This window comes from Hypomesus nipponensis, chromosome 6, assembly GCF_054491055.1.
Source record: "Hypomesus nipponensis isolate SF chromosome 6, ASM5449105v1, whole genome shotgun sequence".
Classification (NCBI taxonomy): domain Eukaryota; kingdom Metazoa; phylum Chordata; class Actinopteri; order Osmeriformes; family Osmeridae; genus Hypomesus; species Hypomesus nipponensis.
Genome location: NC_140366.1, coordinates 1,994,864 through 2,018,662, shown reverse-complemented (window position 1 = coordinate 2,018,662; position 23,799 = coordinate 1,994,864). Strand labels below are relative to the sequence as shown.

General features: G+C 43.5%; 1 protein-coding gene across 1 annotated transcript in view; it reads right to left on the bottom strand.

The window, feature by feature from the left end:
* Window positions 1-119: 119 nt before the first annotated feature.
* The window catches only part of LOC146286374 (calpain-3-like), a 53,497-nt gene continuing 29,817 nt past the window's right edge, over window positions 120-23,799 (bottom strand). The window contains exon 7 of the mRNA XM_084699275.1: window positions 120-215. Coding sequence (XP_084555401.1) covers window positions 120-215 — 96 coding nt within the window. The remainder of the gene's footprint in view (window positions 216-23,799) is intronic.

The following is a 23,799-nucleotide window of genomic DNA, read 5'->3' as shown; positions in this document are numbered from 1 at the left end:
TATCGGACGGTTTACAAGTGAAGATTACAAAATGACTTGGCACAATCATTTTAAAATGATGCAGGATTCTTTACTCTTCTGCGGAGCTACTTTACAAAAACAAATGTAAATCAGGTTGCTTACTTTGCACTCCACGGCCCATTCCATAGGACCACACCCCAAGGATTCCTTAATTGTATCAGACGAACCATGGTGTTCTTTGTCACCTTGTTACACTAAGAAAAATAATTTTCTGTCAGTAATGTATGTGTCAAGCAAGTTTGTAAGGTAATGTTCCAGTGTTGCATTAATGAAATAAGAAACTAGAGAGGGTACGATTTCTGTTGAAATTGTGAGGTGTGCTTGCGTCGGTTGCAAGGGCATAGGTTTGGTCTCAGATTTAGTGGGGACATACCCCCCCACCACCCCAAGGCTGAGAAGTGAATTTTTACTGAGAAGATTGTGATTCTTTTTGCGTTTAGTTTAGACAATAGCCTCTTGCGTTTAAAGTACTCTAAAGTTAAACTTGTTAAACCTAACAGCATCTTTACTGGGTTTATGAGTTTCCTATAAATAATAAAATAATCCATTCTTGAATAAATATGATGATTGGTTGAGCATCCTAAAACAAAACAGCAATGCTGATGACTCCAAATAAATTGACAATTTGACATTAATTAGAACCTAATTAGAACCTCACTAATTAGAACCTCACCTAACCTGATGCTGTTTCCTCAGCCTGCTCTACATCTGTACTGGTTTGATGCCGTCTTTCCTGCATACAAAATGGTTCGAAAAATGTCTCAGATCCACTGTTTATTGTGACTGCAAGATTCTAACTTAAGGTACCCAGGTGAAAAAAAAGTATACAGTACTTTAAGCATATTCACATTTTAAATAGTACATTTAAAATATACTAAGAAAAAGTGTACTACTGTGAATATATAAAAAATCAATCAAATGTGTACTGGTATACATTTTCTGCACTCTAGTGTGTAGTAGAGTGACTAAAAATGACTAAATGTAAATGTAGTAGAGTAAAGTACCCTTTTTTTTGTTTTACAGTTTTCTTGTGCTTGTTTTAGAACAAAAAAGTGTCTTCTTTCAAGGTCTGTATTTAATGCTTAACACTCGAACGGAGGCTTATTACTTGAATAAGGGATTATTTTCTGTGTTGTCTCAGTTATACTATCAGGGCTTGAAAATACAGACTTGCTAAAGTAGGTAAATGGCTAGTAGAACATAGCATTTCATAATAATTTCAGTTAATCAAACAGCTGCAAGACCCAGTGAAATCTTATAGGCTAGTTAGCAGGCTAATGCTAGCATCGCTAACATTACAACTTTGGTAATGTAACCAAGCTCTTTGTAAGTTTGTTTTAGATATAATTGTTAGGGCTGCAACAACAAATCGATTAAATCGATTACAATCAAATATTAAAAGTGTTGGCAACGAATTTCATTAGCGTTTCATTGTGTTGCGCGATTATTACGCCACTCAATATATCGCAGAAATGTTTGAGTATAAGAAAAATGTTTAGTTGAGCGCGGAGCGGAGGTAGAGGAAAGCCCATAAGAGAGACGTTGTTGAGTAACGTTGTTCTGAAACACATGGCAGAGGCAGAGAAATCAGTACGACCCAAGTCATCCAATGTGTGGGAGCATTTCACACTAAATACATCAAAACAGTGTGTTGGGATGGGCGATACCAATCTTTTTTTTTTTCAATCCGATACCAAGTACTTTCAAGACCAGTATCGTCGATATTGATACCGATACTTCTATGAAATATTTTATTTTAGTAATTTTACAATGCATTCTGAAAGCCTTCACTTGAATGGGGCTTCCCAACATTCTGCAGTCAATTATTTTTTGATAATAGACCGTTGCTATGAATAACTGACCGCTGTCAAGGGAAGTGGACTTTTTGCTTCAGATTCACGTCTTTCGTAGCACTCCGCAAGTAGTCCGGTAACTTTTCAACCCCAGCGTACTCCGTTGCTTAGCAACGTTAGCTGATTTGAAGCCTAAAGAATGTTCAACGTCTATGAAGTTCAACGCCTTTGGCGAACAATTTTTCTGTTGATCAATCCTACAAATGCTAACAAATAAATTGTAAAAATACACAAAATAAAGTTATTTTTGTTGGCAAGTAGCCGTGTAATAAGCGGGATAATTTATAGGACGCCGGTCATTATCGGGAAAATAAGCCCCTTCAAGGCGAAACAAAACCCCTCTCCTTCGCATCGGGGTGCTGTTCGCCCTGTCGGGGCTTATTTTCCCGATAATGACCGACGTTCTATACATTATCCCTTACTGATTAAACTGCAATAGGCATTACTGTGTTGCCTCCTCTGCTCACGTCAGCTGCACTTTGTTGTGTTCTTTAGGGTGTTTAACTTTAAGATGCATTTCAGTTTTTTATTACTTATTTACTTAGCGTAAAAGGTTGCACGTCTGTTAATCCTGCTCATTTTTTGCACATTTAGCACAAATAAATGCAGCACAATTTTCAACTGTCACTTTTTTAAACATTTAGAGGGAAATCTAAATACATGTCATAACTTATCCAGAGCAGTATGCAAAATAAGAAAATAATATTTTATAGAACTGTTAAATCTAAATGATAAATCTAAATGTTAAATCTAAATGTTAAATCTAAATGTTAAATATTTAACTAAATATTAAATATTTTGTTAAATATTTAGCTAAATATTTAGTTAAATATGTAGCTAAATATTTAGAAACGAGCCAATAGCTGAGCTCCTGGCAAGAGCAGTGCACACAGCCCCGCCCATACCTGGATCAGTGGGTGCAACGTGGGTGAAAGGACTTAAAGATGGCAAGTTCTTCCCAGCTAGGGGATATCGAACGTGCAGTTTTGGCAGGAGTGAGGGCAGTACTCCAAGGTACAGGTCCACCGGTGCCGTCCACATCATTAATGGTAAGTTGTTAAGTTTTTTGTGAATATGTGACTAACTTTCCCAGATTGCTTAGTTAGTGCGATCGCTCATCACCGGGCCCAAACGTAATTCGCCAGTGCAGAATTCCGACGAAAACCCGCAGAATATCAAATAGAATGCATTGGTCTGAGGTAGAAGTTAACGCTAAATAAACTGGTCAACTCATGTCTATATTCTTTCGAATTATTTAACCTGTCAACAAAGCCCATTGCCACCAGTGTGGTTAAGTATGTGATAGCAATCGACGTCTGCCAACCATGCAACTGATCAGTAACATTCACGTTAGCTTAGCTAGCAGGGATGCAAACGGCGCGCTTTTCGGCGCCTCCCGCTTTTTTCACGTCAGTTTGGGTGACTTGTGTGAATCGTGCAGATCCGAAGAGTTTTTTTTTAAGGGGGGGGGGGGGGGGTCTGATTATAATTGCACCAACAGTAATTCTGGATTGCCTCCACCAAACAAGTAAATAGGAAATAAGCAAATCAGCAGTATGTGCGCAAGCCTACTCGTGTGTCTTCTTGCTGCGTATCTTTTACTGTCTATGGCGAGGTGACTCAATAGGCAGATCAGGACCTACACGCAATACAAGCAAGTTTTCATTGGTGCGTGTCCAATCTAAAGCTCCATCAGGAGCTGTAATAACTGTAATCACCATGACAACTCACTCACTCAACATTGGCCGCAACCTTTGTGGGTCACGCAGGTCGTGTGTGTCATTGGCAACAACGCAGGCTCATCAATTTGGCTAGCAATGGCTAGCAATTTCGTCAACAAATACCAAGAAATAGGTTGCAGCAGTTTGTCTTTTGACTACACTTGCAAAATCCGCTAATAGGACTGAGCTCGAATAGCTTCGGCGACTTTTTATAGTACAAAATCCAGACATCCCAAAATTCAGAAACTTATTTCCGGGAGATAATAGCAGCATTTATCCAGTGACCGTATAGTTTTGAAGCACCAAAAAAACGGTTCAAAACATCCCCATTCAAGTCCCTGGATGCTGGGCTTCAACAGAGAAATGCACTGTGACGCTATGGGAAAGTATGAGAAGGAAATCGAGTCAGTCGACCTGCTACTATAATGTATCTGATTCTGAACGAACTCGTCTTCGAGATGAATGTGTTCTAACACATTCAAAATGTTAACACAATAGTAAATATTTGACCATACATTTTTTTGACATTTTAGGGGAAGCCGAGTTTCCCTTGCAGTCTTAAAGAAATCGCCTACTGTCATGGATTTTATTGGGAAGGTGACCATACACAGCTTGTGGCAAGTAGAATAAACTACCTCTCAAAAGTAAGACCCTACAGGCCTTGTCCTCCATTGATCCTGTGGTGAGGGGCCATTCCCAGGCTACTCAGCTGAAGGAGTTGGCTTGGATCATCAACATTTAGTGCCCTTAGGTGGCCAGGAAGAAGAGGAAGGAGTAAAACCAGAAGAAGTGCTAGATAGTTTAATAAGAGTTTATGTTTCGGAATAAAAAATGAAATGGAATATTCCAAATAAGTGTTGGTGTATTTTGATCTTCCGAATGTCATTTTACTCAATGTGCATGTAGGGGTGGGCCAGGGATGTCAGGGGGTTGGTGGCAAAGTAAGGATATGGATATTTGCTGCAGGGCGAGGGCTGAAATTACTTCTCTCTTTTTTGACCATACATGTGTTTGCATCCCTGAGCTAGAGCTACTGTAGCTAATATTAAAACGACAGACAAAAATGCAGATTCAGCCCTGAAGAAATGACACAGAAACACATATCAACTAAAATTACAGAAATAGACAGGACCAGGGAGTTTTTAGGCGATCTTTAAGAGGATGGATGGATCAATACGCAAAGTCTGTCAACATTCACTCAATCAATTTTGTCGTAAAACTGCCGTGGAACATCGTTGCTCCAACATGAGAACAGGGAGGCTAGCAGATTTCAGTTTGAATAACCGTAGAAAATGTGAAAAAAATCTGCAGATTTTGTTTGGGCTTGCTCATCACCATAATAAAAATAATGTTGACTCTATATTACGACATGTTAGAAAATTAATGTCTCAGAATTCTATTTATTCATCATGTACTGTAGCCAAGAGTCTTCTGAATCCAAAACTATAAGGAACTTAACTGTAGGCCAATGTATAACCCTTTTAGAGGCCATAAAGTTAACATAGTACCAGATAGACTTCACCCCCCTAGACCTTGAAGGGGCTTTATTGCCATATCTGACATTTAACATGTGGGCTCTTGTTTCAAGTCTCCACACCAGTGGTGCCGACAGGCACTTCCAACTCTGCCACCACGGTCACATCACTGAGATCAGTAAGTTTAGTTGTGTTATAAAGCTAAAAAATGTTTGTTACCCTGAGTGAAATGAGTAATGTAGCTCAAAAAAGGAAATCCATCCAGAGACTAAAATAGGTTCTATATGACAAATTGTTATGTTTGGTGTGTCTTATAAGCCCATGTGGGCTGGGCACATTTTGGTGTATTACAGTTAGATAAATAATTTACCAAATTACACTTGCATCCTGTGCATGGCAAAATAACATGAGTACCTCCAACACTAATTATCAGCCTAGAGGCCTGCATACAGTTCTTTACAGCTTCACTTTGTAACATGTGTCATGATATTTTGTTCTCCTTGTTTTTAATAGGTTTCTCTGCCATCATTCCCTCGATGTAATGGGGCTCGTTCAGGGGGGTATTCCAAGTAGCGGGTTTAGTGAAAACTTTGAGTTGTTTAACCCTGAAAAGAGGCATACTCAGAGTTCCACGTTCCAGAAAGAGAGGTAACGAAACCTTTTGGTAAGTTTCCATGGTAACTTACTCCTTGAAACTAACCTACTCGCTAGCAGGTTTTCCATGCCTTACTCTGGTTTCTACCGATCCCCTCCCACTTTCTTAGCCTGATAGCGTTGGCAGACACGGCATATCATTCCCTGGTTCAGCCGAGCGATCTCGAACAACATTTAATTCGCTTAGTTATACGCCGGGAGACGATTTTAAGATTGCGGTTTGATGTACTGTAATTCCCTGATGAATACCTAAGTTAACGTTACCGTTTCCTGTCACGATCTGTAATTTATTTTAGCAACATTCTCAGCCCCTGGGTCTTCATCGATAGTGTTTCTCGCCGTGGATTTGCACTCAGAATTGACCAAATGCCTTTTGGCACTGAAATAAATACAAATAATTGAAATTGTATTTGGTCTTCTTTATTGCCTACAAATAGAAATCTAACAATGAGTAGCTTATTTCTATTGGCTATCGTTCCTACAATTTACACGATTCATATAATTCCTACAATTGACATGATGTAGGCTACCGTCCTGTAACTGTTGTTTCAGCAAATCTATTTCAACATTGTTGGGGGTCAATATATTGGCCAAACAACCGAAACGAATTCCCCTATGGTTTGAAGGAAGATGGGAAACTGAACAGTGTATTAACATTAACCAAATAATGCCAATACCAATGGAATTACAGTTATTTGACTCTTTGGGTTAAATCAGAGCAGGAATGGTCAAATTAAGGTTAAATAATATAATCATTTTATCATATTGCAAATGAATGCAATCAATGAAGTTAACTCTTATGCCTACTCTACCATGATTATTGTAATCCAGAGATAGAACGCATGAGGTGAGGAAGAAGGAGTAGGCCTAGGACAAGCCAGAGCTGAGGAGAAGGTCTCAGGAGATCAAGAATCCACAGAACAATGCTTCACAATTCCGTTTATACCCAAGAACAACTACAATCACACCAGAATCTTGACGCTTATTTATCAACATGTCTAGCAATGCTACAGTAAGTTACAAAGATGTGAGAGCCATCAAGTTGAGACTCCATCCAGTAACTCCATATTTTACCATAAGAGAGCTGGGGGCAGGTGGAGAGCCTTACAAGATCAGCCTTTATTCTTCTGCCCTATGTACAACATCTCTTGGTCAAAATATAAATTCAACAATTAATATTAATGTAGGTTATTGTTCCTACAATTAACATCACCTGTGACCATGCATCCTCTCGTAACTGGTGTTCCAGTAAATCTTTTTCGAGATTAGCCTTTATTCTTCTACCCTAAGTAGGCCTACACCATCTCTTGGTCAGTTTTTGGCACTTTATTCACGAGGTGCAGTTTGTACAACTAATTTACTTGTAACATGAGATTACATTAGCTACATTTCACTGTTCCACATGAAAATTCACCTGCCATTAAATGAACATCTCACTGTATACAGCATGCCTTGTTGTCAGAATGTGCAAATCGTTTTTATATTCAATATTCTCATAATGTCAGTGTAACTGACCAATACAAAAAAAGCGTGTAAATAAAAGTACATGGAGAGAGAACTACCAGTAGCTACCATACATAGTAATTCTCTGCATCCATTTCTGCGGCAGCAGTCATTATTGTCTCTTCGTCATCTTAATCATCATCATCATCCTTTGATAAAAAGCATTCTGTTGAGGGAAACTGCTACTAGAAGTTGAAATAGCCACCAATTGATATTTAAACTTTGTATCATGTCAAATATGATTAAAACCATGGTGACGTTGAGGCTACAATCACAAGCGTAGCCTATAAGCAACATATGCATTACCTGTTCGTAGTATGTTTTTATATGTAATATAACATTAAACATGCTATTTTATTAAGTCCACCACTTTTTCTCCTGTAATATTAACGGACAGTGGGGTTAAATGTTCAATGTACGGACTGGCTATTGCATTCAAATAGTAATGCATCGACTCAGCAGCAATTGTCTCCCACGCCAATTGTAGCTTAAGGCTATACAGCCGTGTTGCTTTTTTCCGGAATATGTGCTCAGATTGATGCATGAACACGAAATAAAACTTATATCTAAAGTGTGGTGAAATATGACGTTTTTTGTCGTCGGTTGCCATAGTGAATCCTAGTATCGGAGCTCCATAGATGTTGGCTTTTTTAGTATTCATGCACGCGCTGAACTCAGAGTTGCCATACTCAGAGTTGAGTTAACAAATTCATATCAGCTTTTCTGGAACCTAATTTTCAGAGTTTCCCATGTTAGAGTAACTCAACTCAGAGTTCAGGGTTAATCTCAGAGTTTGTTAAACCCGCTACCTGGAATACCCCCCAGGACACTTGAACCAAAGGAACGTCAAAACATACACAAAGGAAGTGCCTTTTTCACCAGAGTAATCGGTCTTCATTATACCCAGAGGAGAAAATCGGACCAAGTTAGCTCGAGCTGGCTTTGTTGGAAAAATGTCATTTTCCACAGAATGGTCTGAAGACCAACTGAGAAATGAAATAACGGTTATATTTAGAGGAGCGTTTGGGTTATCAGAGCACCAGTCATTCCCATTTCAATTTTTGAGCACCATCAAGGGGTGTAAAACATTGATGAAACCAAGGGTCACCTCCAACTTCCCTTGGGGTGGTAAAGAGGTTGCCTCTGTCTGTTCAAGCAATTGTCTGTGCATCATGGCAGGAATGGAGGGTCCAGCACAGGTGAGCATGTTATATCTTTTTCTGAAAAAATAAGTCGAGTGTGAACACGGCCTAACTTGCACAAGTGTGGTACATTCAAACTCAAAGAGACAAGTCGTTGCCCGGTCATTAAACAAAGAAAAAAATCATAATCATATAAAACCAAGGATGCCAATTTCCATAGGACACAAAAGCATCAACTCTTGAACCCACTATCCACTCAAACTGCTGATCCAGTGATGAGTAAAACTGCACCCAATCGCTGAATCAACCCACACCTCTTATTCCACCACAGCCCTTTGTTTACTGTAGCTACGGTAGATGTGGTACATTCCCCACTCCCAAAATATGTAATTGTTCAATCCGCTAAAGTTAGATGTGTAATACTGTAAATATTTCCCTTTGTAACGTAAAGAATTTATAATACATTACAATACAATTCTAGAACTATAATCATTAGCTGTATCACGGGCATGGCACTATCTATAAACCCAGTTATTAATATTTGTGGCAACTTAATCACCAAATGCATCACAGGCACTGTGCACTATATAGCAATGGGAACAATGCTCATAAGACTTTATAAAGGATGGATGTATTAAAATTATGTATTGTGCTTATTAAATGTATGTCTTATGAACTTAGAAGTGTGCTCAGGCTTAAAACATTGTGTCTCACACAGGGTGTGGGAAACAGGCTGTATTTTGTGTTGTTATCTCTCCATTTCAGAAGCAACCTTGAATGCAGGCTGAGAGAGAGCCCGAGCAGGTGGGATGCGTAAGGAAGAACAATTCCCTGATACACGAGAGAACAAGCTCAACCTTTTTTTGATATTTCTGTTTCAATTGCACTGTATAATATATGCTGGTGCAGGGACAGATAGCCAGTTGGACTTCGTGAACCAGCCCAAACTCTGTTGCGGGTAGGGAAACGTAGACAGCCCCAGAGCTCTGTACTTGTTGATTTCCAACTGCTGCATTAAAGCTGATATTATCGGACCTCTGTGACTCCAGACCACTCTTTCTTGAACACATATTTGTGTCACTGAATACCATCATTACATATTGGAATAGACACAAACAATCTACATCCTTCAAATGGTGACCCCGATGCTGAAAAGAGGGAGTCCAGAGGGTTCCGGCCCGACCGACAAATCGGGAGAGAGACCCATACACCGGTACGAGGAGGCAGACATAATCGTCAGGCGCGCCTAACGAGGTAAGCAGACACCTGTTAATTCAAAGTACTGCTATTCGGAACTGAGAACCAAATTTAGACGATTACTATGTTTCATCGTACCTAGTCAAACCATCAGTAGTGGGAAATCAACCGTTTTATAAGTCAAAAGAGTCAATGCTTGAGGTTAAGTGTCCCTAAAAATAGTTAGTGCTTGAGGTTAAGTGTCCCTCAAAATAGTTAGTGCTTGAGGTTAAGTGTCCCTCAAAATAGTTAAGAGTCGCTAAACAAATAATATTTGTGTGGAGTCAGATTGTGCTAAATAAAAATAGAGAGGCCTGAGGTGTGGTTTTTTCTTTGACCAAGAAGTAAAGAAATCAAGGGGAGAGATAGAGAAAGGTGGGGGTTAAAAGAGTCCCGTTACTTGAGATCTTAAGGGGATTCCAGAGGGTATAGTTTGAGTATTAATGCTGAGAGATGTGTCTGTTTAGATGAATTCCAAGTTTGGTGGTTAACAAATGCGTGATCAACATTTGTTATAATTCCTAGCCAAACAGAGTTTTTTTGAAACCTTTCCGACCAGAACTTGTATTTATAATCAGAGAATCTGTGATGTGTAATGTATTCAGTACAAATGCAGAAATTAAACCCCTGGGTTTTAAATTGGTTCTAATACAACTGGACCTCTGCGACTCCAGACCACTCTTTCTAGAACACATATTTGTGTCATTGAATACCATCATTACATATTGGAATAGACACAAACAATCTACATCCTTCAAACGTTCAAGTTGCCTGTTTTACACCTTTCTTTTGTGCAGAATGTGTGCGTGGAACTCTCGGATGACAGCGATTTTGAAAGCCCCGCTGTACAACAAAGGAGAGGTGGTTAAAAAACAACAACACTTAAACCCCTGATGTGTGTGAAAATCACTGTAAATAACAGCCCCTTGAGAATAATTGCTAATCCGATTTTCTTCATATAGTGAGTCTGAGAAATGCAGTGTCCTGTAAAAGGCAAGAGGCTGTTGACACCAGTGCTCCATCTAACAATGGGACGGAATTGCAAGGACAGCCAGGGCAAACGGAAGCTACAATTCACTTTGCAGATTTCATGTATTAAACCTTTCCCATGTAACATTTAATTTACATTTTAGGATGGTAGATTTTGTAGGGGACTGTATCTTTTATCTTCCTCTGTGTACTATCTAGTCCTATTGATGTTGAAGAAGATGAAGCCATTGACGAGGCCATCAGACGCAGTCTTTTAGAAGAGTCTGTGCAGTCCTTACAGGATTCAAGGTATACTTGCATAGCTCATATTTATCTTCTAGTGTTCCACAATTTAAAGTGAGACAAGGTCAGTTTGGCTATCATGTGTGTTGGTAACCACTATGACCCATTTAAGGTTTGCAAAAACTTTGAGCAAAGAAGAAATAACAGGAATTGTAAATGCACACGGTGAGAGGGTTGTCACTACAAAATGCAAACCGTATGTCAGTCGTATGTTAATGGTATTCAGGTTATGGTTATGGAATCTTGAATTATTATTTTTGTCTTAAACATATAAGCATATTGGGCCTCATTCTTGAACGCAGTTAAGAAGAATTTAAGAAGGAATTTCTTCTGAATTGGATTTAGGAAAATATTTAGCATTCATGAAAGTTTTCTCATCTGGGATTTGTTCTGAACTGTTTCCGAACTCGAAATAGCAGTCGCAAATTGGCCAGAGTTGTCTCAAATGCGATTCCTTAAAAAACCACAAGGATCAGAGGAATCGCATTTAAGAAAACTCTCTGTGTTTGAAGTGTTAATGAAGTTATGAGAACTCGTTGGTGATTGCGTTCAACTCTATGGCAAGCCGTTTTATCATTTAACCAATGAATTCTTGATATCCAAAATTTGAATTCTTTATATCAAGAATTGCATTTTGGATATCAACAATTCGAATTTTGGATATCAAGAATTCGAATTTTGGATATCAAGAATTAATTGGTTAAATGATAAACGGCTTGTCATACTTACTAAAAAAACTTAGAATTGTATTTATTGATATCAAGAATTCGAATTTTGGATATCAAGAATTCGAATTTTGGATATCAAGAATTCATTGGTTAAATGATAAAACGGCTTGCCATAGCAGACATCCTCGGATTTAAATAATTATAATAATTAACCTTGCTTAGTGTGCACACTGTTAGATCCAGTGGAGAAAATTTGACTGCTCATTTTATTGGTATGATGTTGCACACCTGTGCACCGGTTGCTTTTCGCTTGGACATAACTTGCGTTCCTGTAGCTTTCCTGTGTTGATTCTGACTGCACACGTCATTGCTGTTGCGTGCCCTTATAAGAAGCTGTCGGGGGTGTGTATGTATACAAATTAAGGAGCACAAGGACGCGCTTGCAATTTACATTTACATTTAGCTGACGCTCTTATCCAGAGCGACTTACAGTAAGTACAGGGACATTCCCCCCAAGGCAAGTAGGGTGAAGTGCCTTGCCCAAGGACACAACGTAATTTGGCACGGTGGGGAATCGATTCAGCAACCTTCTGATTACTAGCCCGACTCCCTCACCGTTCAGCCATCTGACTCCCCTAAGAAAACTCTTCCCGGGGAGCACAGCTCAGAAAACTTTTGCTGCGTAGGAACACATTTTCAAGCGTTCATGAATTTGGTGGATGTGTTTTTCTTACATTGTTTTTCCGAAGCCCGTAAGAAACATTTCAGAACGAAACTTAAGAAAATGTTTGAGAATGAGGCCCATTGTTTTGTCCTTTTCTCCTAGAGTCTCCAAATGGCTTCATTCTAAGAATGAACATTTCACATGTGCAGAACAGTGTACCGGACTGTTGGACAAATGATGTCTACCATCATAGTCCAGGGTAGTGAACCTCCAGCCCTCCTTTCTCCTCTTGTAGTGGACTACCTTCTGACTGGAAACATCTTCCATGTGAATGTCACTCCCGAGGATGTAGCTGACATGGCACTGAGAGAAGCTCTGAAGAAGGTATGAAATTGGCACGATACATTTTTTGACAATGAATGCCTCTGTCTTATCTTTCTTGTGATGCACTTTAAGGTTAATCAAGCAGCAACCAATGATGAGTTGGAGCAAGCAGTGGAAAGTTGTGACTCATGGAGATACCAAATCGAAGTTTATATTATATAACCTTCGAAATATTAATTTTGTGAATTATGTTTACACAAATGTTTTTGTTTTAACAGGTTCTACCACTCCTGAAAGAAAATCCTGGCATGAGGGTCCTTCTTGATATGCCTGAACAACCCGGTAATGTCACAGCAGATGTTGTAGGTGCCCTCCTGAACAATGTTTGTCTAAGAAATAAGCATTAAGCTTATTCAACAACAACAAAAAATCTTACTACTATGGGGCATCATGTAAAATTATTTGAGTGTTTTCTGGATCAGAGAGACAAGTCAGCAAGTTGTAGTACAGACACATTTCCAATACATAGTCTCAAAACAAGCAGTCCGGCTCCTTTTTAATTCCAGACGCGTCCTTACAGTTTCAAAAGCTTCAAACTCCATCACTTGACACAGAACAAACACACTGTCCTAATGCTGTGTTCTGCCTTATTCCTACCTATGTTGAGGATAACAACTATACTATAATTTCACTGTCTATAATCTGTGGCAAAATGTACTTAAAGATATGTGGAGATAATTCTGTTTTGTGCATGTTTTCTACCTTTTCCACCCTTGTAGAGAAGGAGGTTGGGGAACGTCTTAATGCCAGGAACCACACTGAGGCAGAAAGCATGTTCATCCTGACAATAAATCCGGGACACATTCTAGCTTTTACAACGGGAAGCAGCAAAGTTCCTGCAATTGGATTAGTTCCTACTCCAAAACTGAGTTTTGTCCATGATGACACAAAACACCTTCCCCTTGCTCACACATGCTGAAATGAGCTTCAGATCTTTGCTAACAGAAAGAATCTGGCAGATGATGATGAATCGGATTACATTTTCTGGTGGCTCTAATGAATGGAGCCACTTTCAGTGCAGTGTAGTCTAACCAAATCTTGGAAGTCCAGCTGCTTAATAAAGAACCACTACTTATTGATATGTTAATGTTGCCTTCTTATTATTCATTAGTAGAGGAACAAGAGTTAGTTACACAGTTACATTTACAATTTTGTGGAATAGAAATTCCTGTACTCTGCAATATAATGTTTTCCCCTTGTTTCCATAATTTTCAAGAGGGTTTACTGCAACAACCAATTCTTGCAAGTCCTGGTGGTTAAGTGGGCAAAAGGAGTCATGTGCAAGAGATGCTGATACTGAGTCCACTGTTCTTTCGTCAGTTGCAGTTTTCAGGATTGTTAAGTAACAGTAGTGTGAAAATCTGAACTGGGGTTCTGTTGGCTTCAGAGGAGATTGAATGATTATTAAATGCAGCTTTAAACTCATCCAATGTCCGATTTATCCAGGGAATGTACATATAATGGAGAGAAAATAAATCAGATTCATTGTCCATGTGTAAAGCCTCCATTGACTCTAGCTCGTAGAAAATACAGTGAGTCCAATATGTATTTGATCCCTTGCTGATTTTGCCGGTTTGCCCACTAATAAAGACATGATCAGTCTATAAATTTATGATAATATGTATTCAAACATGGAGAGACAGAATATCAAAAAAAATATCCAGAAAATGAACCTAAGGAATATATATTAATTGATTTGTATTTCATTGAGGGAAATAAGTATTTGATCCCTTAGTATTCATTAGGAGTTCTGGCTTTTACAGACCAGGTAGACACTCCCAATCGACTTGTTACCTGAACTGAAGCCACCTGTTCTCACTAATCACTCGTGTGAAAAACACCTGTTCACAGAATCAGACAATCAGACAGATTCCAAACTGTTCACCATGGGGAAGACCAAAGAGCTGTCTCAGGACCTCAGAGTCAGGATTGTTGATCTCCACAAAGCTGGAATGGGGTACAAAAAGATTAGCAAGGTGTTGGATTTGAAGGTAACAACCATTGGTGCAATTGTAAGAAAATTTAAAAAGCATAACATGATCATCAACAGACCTCGGTCCGGTGCTCCTAAGAAGATTCCACCTCGTGGGGTAGCAATGATTCTGAGAACGGTCAAAAATCATCCTGCAACCACTCGGCAGGAGTTGGCAAATGACCTGAAGGCAGCTGGGACCACAGTTTGCAAGGAAACAATAGGCAACACTTTGCGCAGCAATGGGTTAACATCCCGCAGTGCCCGAAAGGTACCCCTTCTCAAAAAGGCACATGTGGACGCGCGCCTTAAGTACGCCAATGATCACCTGAAAGATGAACCAAGTTATTGGGAGAAAGTTATGTGGTCGGACGAGACCAAAATTGAGCTTTTTGGCCTCAATTCTACCCGTCATGTGTGGAGGAAAAAAAATGCTGCTTATGACCCCAAGAACACTGTGCCCACCGTCAAGCATGGAGGTGGAAGCATAATGTTTTGGGGGTGTTTCTCCGCCAAGGGTACAGGGCCACTTCACCGCATCACTGGGAAGATGGATGGAGCCATGTACCGTACAATCCTGAAGGACAACCTCCTCCCCTCTGCCAGGAAGCTGAAAATTGGCCGTGGTTGGGTCTTCCAACATGATAATGACCCGAAGCACACAGCAAAGGCAACAAAGGATTGGCTCAAGAAACATCACATCAAGGTCATGGAATGGCCCAGCCAGTCACCGGACCTCAATCCGATCGAAAATCTATGGAGGGAGCTGAAGGTCAGAGTGGCCAGGCGACAGCCCACCAACCTTCATGATTTAGAGAGGATCTGCAAAGAAGAGTGGGCCAAAATTCCACCTGGTGTGTGTGCTAAACTTGTGGTTAACTACAAAAAACGTCTCACTGCTGTGCTTGCAAACAAAGGCTTTGCCACTAAGTATTGAGTGTGTTTGGCCAGAGGGATCAAATACTTATTTCCCTCAATGATATACAAATTAATTAAAATATATTCTTTAAAGTTATTTTCTGGAATTTCTTTTATCATAAATTTATAGACTGATCATGTCTTTATTAGTGGGCAAACCGGCAAAATCAGCAAGGGATCAAATACATATTGGACTCACTGTAGGTGCAAACACATCACGGCAGTTTCTGTTCAGGTCCCGATTGAATCGTTCGATTCATTGATTATGTACAGAGCCAAATACGGACATTCTCCCCTCCATGATCTGTTCTGATATGAAGTGGCCGGCCAAGTTCACTGATGGCTGTATTGGCTGTAAGGTCCATAACAGTTTCAGCCCGGTTGTTGGAACACTGGACAAACATTAACATTCTACTGTAACCATACATTGCGCAATGGACAACTAATTGCACCAAAATGTTTCTGGCACGTAAATGTCCATTAAGCATAACATCTCCTACATGAGGATGCTCTGATTTGATGTCACTTATGGTTGCATCCAATTCTTCACCGGAAATGTCACAAAATGTTGTGTGCCTTATGTTATATTCCCGCATGAGTTTGTGTCGGTCTGGATATCCGCAGGACCGAAGCTACTTCAGAGTGTTGTTCCGAGCCGTAGCAAGCACTCGATGTCCTCTTTCGAAATGACAGTATCATCCTAAAAAATAGGAAAAACAGACAAGAAATATACTATTTTGATGATATTGTAGCGATCTCAGTCACTACGCAGAGAGGTTTTTCTGGAATGATCACTTTATTTCTTCACATCAATGCACGTAAATCACTGCTACTAAACCGCGAGCACAAAAAAGCTCATCAACTAGAAACACCCCCGGCTACTCTGCCAGTCACCCCCGTAGTGCATAGCAACCCCCACATGAGCTTCCATTGCGGACAGAGCAAGGACACCAGCACGCAGGCACACATTCATCACAATGAACATGAACTTGAACAAATCAACACATACAAGACACTACATTACCCCCCCCACTACAAAGTCCCTCGTCCCCGAGGGAACAAACAAAGTCTACATAACGATGGGGCAGTCTCCTGGCCCTTTGTGGACATGAGGCGGGGGGTAACAGGCTTAACCCGGGGGCAGGGGGAGTGGGTTGAGACCCGGGGGCCACAAGGACAGAGTTAGGGTCACCCCCACCAGGCTCTGGCGGTGGGGAATGCGGTGTGTGTGTAGTGCAAGGGGTTGGGTGCGTGGGGTACCTGGAACCTGGGGTAAGGCATTGCCTTGATAGGTTGCCAGTCTGTCTCTGTGCAGTGCAACCTTCCGTCCTCGTGGCGGTAGCTACACCCGATACACCACCTCCCTTATCCGCTCCAACACCCTGCAGGGCCCCACCCACTGACTGTCGAGCTTTGGACACCGGCCCTTCTTTCTTTGAGGGCTGTAAACCCAAACAAGCTCTCCAGCCTGGAAATGCTTACCCCGTGCCCGAACGTCATAATTGCGCTTTTGCCTTGCCCCAGCACTTTCCTGCTGTACCCGGGCAAACGCATGGGCAGACTCAAGCCTGTCCTGGAGCCTCCTAGCATATTCCGGGCCTGGGGAAAACCACAGGGGTATCTGAAGGCCGCCCAAAAGCCAGCTCTGCTGGTGTGCGGAGCTCCCTCCCTAGCATGAGGAGTGCTGGGGGACACGTGGTCGACTCCTGGACTGCAGACCGGCACGCCATGAGCACCAGCGACAGATGCTCATCCCAATCTCGCTGATGCTCCAATGTCAGTATGGCCTGCTGCTGACCCAGTGTGCGGTGAAGCCTCTCCACGAGCCCGTCACTTTGAGGCTGTAACGGGGTGGTACGTGTCTTCTGTATGCCCAGGCGGCTGCACATGGCAGCGAACACCTGGGACTCAAAATTTCTCCCTTGGTCGCTGTGCAGTGTGTCAGGCATCCCAAACCAGCTGAGTATGCCTCCCAGCAGGGCATCTTCCACAGTCTCTGCTTCCTGTTTTGGGAGGGCATAAGACTCTGGCCACTTTGTGAAATAGTCAATAACAGAGAGGATGTAGACATTACCCTTGTTTGTGCGGGGAAGCGGGCCCATCACATCTACAGCCACTCTCTCCATGGGGGCCCCCACCAGATGCTGCTGCAGCGGGACATGTGACCGACCTGTTGGGCCTTTCCGTGCAGTGCATAAGTCGCACCGTCTGCAGAAGTTTCCCCCTACGTCTCACCGAAAGTGGCCCCAATAGAAGCCTTGACGGAGGCGGCGGAGCGTTTTGGTCACACCAAAGTGGCCTGACCCCGAGGCTCCGTGCAGTACAGTTGTCCTCAGGCCCTTGGGGACCACAAGCTGCCAACGCTCCTCCCCTGTAGCAGGCTCTTTCCACGCCCTCTGTAGCACCCGTCGATCAGACACAGCGAGTCGAACTTTGACCACAGTCCCTCGGTGGCCTGTGAGAGTCTTGCCACCTCTTCCCATGGCGGCGTCTGCTGTGACTCCATCCACTGATGCACAGGGAGTAGGTCGGGGTAGAGTTCCCGCTGTTGCCTCCATTCCCCCACGCTCATCATCTGCAGCTCTCGGCAGTCAACCACTTCAGCCTGCCGCACTGCCTTCTGTTGCTGCTCCTCCTCACACAGCTCATGCTCCCGACTCTCCCTCCATTCACAGTGGTGGCACCCGTCTGCAGCACACGGGCGACGGGAGAGGGCATCTGCATTGCTGTGTTGAGCTCCTGCCCGGTGCACCACTGTAAAGTTATAGGCCTGGAGCTCCTCCAACCACCTGGCGTCCTGCCCTTCTGGCTCCCTGAATGACATCAGCCACTGGAGAGCTGAATGATCAGTTCTCACAGTGAAGGGCAGACCGCACAGGTAATATTTAAAATGGCGCACGGAGAGCACCACTGCCAGGAGTTCTCGCCGGGTCACGCAGTAGCGCTTCTCAGCCTTGTTGAACACCCGGCTGAAATACGCCACCACCCTCTCCCCGTCTGCACCCTCCTGAGACAGAACTCCTCCAGCACCCACCCCACTGGCATCAGTGTCCAACATAAATGGGAGAGAGGGGTCAGCTGGAGCCAGCACAGGGGCATCGCTGAGGGCCCGGCGCAGCTCGTCGAACGCCCCCTGCCATGCATCTGTCCAGATAAACTCTCTGTCTTTATGCAACAACTGGAACAGAGGGGCAGCGATGCACGAGAAACCCTGTACAAACCTCCGGTAGTATGAGGCGAGGCCCAAGAAACTTTTCAAGTCCCTTTGAGTGGACGGGATGGACCAGTCTGCCACTGCCTGGACTTTGTCTTGCACAGTGCCAATTGCCTCCCGCCCCACTCTGTGTCCCAGAAAAGTCACCTGCCGCTGCATAAAATGGCACTTATCCTGGTGGAGTATCAGCCCTGTTTCCCGGATCCTCTCCAGCACGCGCCGTAATGACAACAGGGCGGCATCGAAAGAGGGTCCATGTGCCAAGATGTCGTCCAGATAAACCAGGCACTCCTGGTGTGGGATGCCAGTCAACACCTGATCCATCAGTCTGGCAAAGGAAGCAGGGGCGTTGCACAATCCAAAACTGAGGACCTAAGACTGCCCACGTCCAGTGCAAAAGGCAGTCTTTGGTCGGGCAGATGGGGCGAGAGGCATCTGGTAATAGCCAGAGCAAAGGTCCTGGGAGGAAAACCAGGCAGAGCCTAAGTCCAGAGACTCATTCACACGGGGTAGTGGATATGAATCTTTCTTAGTTACCCCATTCAGTGGCCTGTCGTCAGAGCAGAGGCGCCACTCACCGTTCCTTTTGGGGACCATGACCACTGCAGCTGCCCAGGGGCTATCTGATGGCTCAATGATGCCTGCCTGCAGCATGTTCCCGACAGCTTTGTCACACGCCTCTTGCCGTGCCAGTGGAAGCCGGCGGGGATGGCACTTTATCGGGCGGGCGTCCCCGGTGTCAATCTCATGCTCCACCAGCTGTGTTCTCCCAACGTCATCCTCCCTCAGGGCAAAGCTGTCTTTAAACTCCACTAACAGCTGCCACAAAAGCTCCTGCTGTTGTGAGTCCAGGTCACTACAGTTCTCCATCCAGATTTTCGTGATGGCAGGCGTTGTCTCCTCCTCTGTCTGGGGCAGCAGGGCCGGAGACGAGCAGCCCATGCTGTTGAGGGTTGGCACTGCAAGCAGGGGAGTTGGCTGCTGTCACCTCTGTCTCCAGCTGAGAAAGAGGCGACTGAACAGTGCTGTGGGCGTGGAGGGGTGGTCTGTCAGGGGAACACGCACCCTGATGTAGTGAGGGGTTTTGGGGAAACGTGGGTGTGGCCTGCGGCTCTGCCGTGCCAACTTCTCGTGCCGGCTAAGTAATGGGTGCAGCAACTGGTGATGTCACAGCCGACAACGCGATAACAGGCCAGTCCTGAAACCTCAGCGTGTCTCTGCCCAGGTCCAGCTGACAGCCCGTGGCCTTCAAGAAATCCAGTCCTAGTATGCACGGGTCCTGCACGCTTGCCACCCACACTGGGTGGCGGACAGCTTTTCCCCCCACAGTCAGTGTCATTTCTCCCCTGCCTTTCATGGGTGCCAGCCCGCCCGTGACTGTGCGCAGCTGCACAGTGGTAGGCTCTAACTGAGTCCAGCCTGGCACCACATCAGGTCTTACCAGCGTCACTGTGGACCTCGTGTCCACCAGAGCAGAGCAGAGCAGAGCAGAGCAGGGAACCCCCTCTACAGTCACTGGGACGTTAGGGATGGGCGTGGTTAATCGAATATCCGGATATCCTAAAGTAAGTTAGTATTCGAATACTTTTTTCGAATACTTATGAGCGTAGTTTAATTTAAAAAAACATTTTATTGAAAAACCGTCGTGTTGTGAATTCTAATAGTTGTGACGTTTGAAAATGATGAAAACCATCAAAAAAGGTAGGCTACGCCTATGTTCTGCTGCGAGTCTCCTTTCATTTCATTTGGCGCTACAAGAAGCATAGTGTCCTGGCTAAGCAATGCCTCGCAGCAACCTCAGGTCCTGCAGTCTTTTCTACGCCGGCCTGCTCGTAAGTCGACTCCGTACTCGCCTCTCCCCTGAGCATGTTTACATGCTAATTCTCCTGAATAAAAATGCGTATGGCTAATGCAGTTGTGGCTTATTTATTTTCTTACCAGTAGCCATGTACAGCTAGCGTAATCGGCTGTTTATGTTTGCATTGTGTGGTGGCGCACCGTATCCTATAGTATTCCGGTTCCAAGTTAATATCTTTCAATGTCTTTCAATTTTATCGAGGATAGCCTACCCAATGTGTTTAATTAAGTCCAATGTAGCCTACTTTTTATTTCACATAATAATAGGCTAATCGCTTCTCCGCCAAATTAAGAGCCTACGTCTAAAGACACAGCCTTTTTTCAAGTTCATTGTCTTTTTGTCATGTTAATAAATTGATCTTTCATTAGTTTTCTTTATTCAACCCTTATTTAATCTAATAGCTTAACAGTCCCAATTATTGCCAGAATGTGTGGTGGTTCATGTGTTTACTGTATGCTTTGCGTCACGTCAGGCTAATTACATAACGGAACCACATTAACAAAATAGATTATCCGGATATTCGAAAATAATTTCTGATACTATTCGAATAGTGAAATCAGTTGAAATCTCCATCCCTATGGGACGTGACAAAAGTCCCCAACACAAGTCCGCCCCACCACTACCACAGGCTCCGTGGGGATGTTGTCGTCTGCTTCTGGGGGGAGTGGGCCGTGACTCCCCCATCCGTGCTTTCGGGCCCTTCCAGCAGACGACAAAGAGGATGGGGCTGGGGTCCGCACAGCCTCCCCTATGCGGACCCCGTGTCGTTTCACGGACCCCTGGGTGCTTTTAGGCACTGCCTGAGGAAATGACCAGGCTGGCCACAACCCCAACACACCCTGGGTGATGTGTGCGGGGTACGGGTTGACTGGATAGACATAGCCTGTATTAGTTCCGTCAGCTCAGATGCCCATGCTGACTTTTCCAGGCCAGCGTTGGTGCCCACTGCCACTCTTGTTAAGGGCATGCTCTCACTGTGGCTACCTCCAGCTGGCGCACCCCACACAAACTCCCTCTCCACTGCCAACTCCAATGCAGCCTGCAGAGATTGAGGGTGCTCCAGCTGCACGTGCACAGGCAGCTCAGTGGGAGACAAAGCTCTGACGAACTGGTCTCTTGCCAGCTCGCTCTGCACATCAGGTTGCATGTGTGCGTATGCCCGCTGAGTGAGGCTCTCAATGTCATTTGCTAATGCCCGCAGGGGCTCCCCTGGGAGTCTGTACCTGTTGCTGAGCTCATTTTTGAGCAGGCAAGGCTGCACATTGTCCAAAGCGCCTCTTTAATGCAGCCACCAAAGCCCCATAATCATGCCTGTCCTCTGGGCTAACCAACAAAAGGCATTTTAATGCATCGTCTGTGAGGCACATTGCAAGCTGCAGGGCTTTCTCTCTTTCCATCCACTCCCCTGCGTGAGCCAGCAACTCAAACTGTGCATGGAAGGCCTCCTAATCTGACTTACCCCCGTACTTGGGTGTTTTCACTGAGGACCATGCACTACGGCCGCCGCCATGATTGACATTGTTACAGTCACAGTCCGCCCTTCCCCCTCTTTGTGGATGCTCTGCGCGGGACTTTGAAGTTGCACCTGCAGCCATGCCGGCCTCGGAAGCCATCCTCGCAGCCGAATCCCGTATCTGAGATCTTGCCTGTTCCATCCTTTGAAACTCCTCAGACCATCAGGCAGGACCACTGTCTCCCTCTTCCTTAACTTTCACGCCAGAAAAGTCCTCCTTACGTGAAGCCATGTCCCCCACAATAAACGTAGCCGCTAGCTAAACTGATCATTAGCTACCAAAAAATAAACGATAACGAACTTGTCTCCCGAGTTCACTCACTTTACTTAAAATTTACTTCTGACACCAATTGTAGCAATCTCAGTCACTACGCAGAGAGGTTTTTCTGGAATGATTACTTTATTTCTTCACATCCATGCACGTAAATCACTGCTACTAAACCGCGAGCACGAAAAAGCTCATCAACCAGAAACACATCCCCCCCTATTCTGACGATCTGAAACGCAAGTATCAAAACGCAAAGCACAAATACCTTTGTGGGCGTGACTTCAGCTTGGTTGTTATTTTGCCGGCGGGATAAAAGACTTTGCGTCTGGCGCAAATCTAAAAAAGGTTGGTTTGAAGTAGCTACATTACTAATGGGTGTGGTTTGGGCGTAACGTGCAATAAACCAATCAGAGCATCATCTCACATTCCCTTTAAGAGCAGCGCTTGTTCCATGGCGAATTGCTATTATAACGGCGGATTTGTCGGGCGCATGCCTGCGGTTCACAGCCGAGGAGACCGATGTTGTCGTCAGGGCCGTAAAAGATAGAGAAGTGACATTGTATGAGAAAGGCAGAGCAGTTTTCTCATTGCACTAAGTTGCCCACTCATGCTGCTCATTCAAATTATTATTCTTATTTTTACATATTATGTATTTTTTTAATTGTTATATTTTTTGTAGTATTTTCAGTATATTTTTTCAAAATTTTTTGTTCCTAGAATTAGTTTAACTAATGTACTTTTGTACTTAATTTATACCTGTATATGTTTCTTGTTTTCACCTTCCTGCCACAGTAAATCGCGTATTTGTGTATCATAAGGCGAATAAACCGAATTCTGATTCTGATGGGCATGGGAGAAGAAACAAGAGTTGTTACAAATAAAGTTCACTTACATTTCTTATGAAAATCTTTTTATAATCATTGAAGAAATGTAACAGCCATAAATCAAAACAATGTAATGTAGCTTTGCAGAAAGAAGACCCTGGCCTCGCCAGCAGTGCGCACGGACCAAGCTTGCCCCCTTAAAATAGCATCTGAATAATGCGCCAATGACTTAAGACCATGTTTTTCCTGGTCAGTAACGGAATTGTTTTTCGGAAACTGCAAGATAGCACCAGGGAACGTTTGCACCAGAACACACCTCCTTTTTCGCTGAACCGCCCACGGGAGCGCAAAGTCATTTCGATGTGCGTCTGTGGAGGGAAAAGTCGCCTTTGCGTCGAGTGCAAACTAGGAATGACACTTGCGTCGTTGACTAAGTCAATTGCGCTGGGTGCAAGATAGGGCCCATCAACTTATTCAGGTGTCCCCGCCCCCCGGCTACTCTGCCAGTCACCCCCATAGTGCATAGCAACCCCCAAATGAGCTTCCGTTGCTGACAGAGCAAGGACACCAGCACGCAGGCACACATTCACCACAATGAACATGAACTTGAACAAATTAACACATACAAGACACTACAAT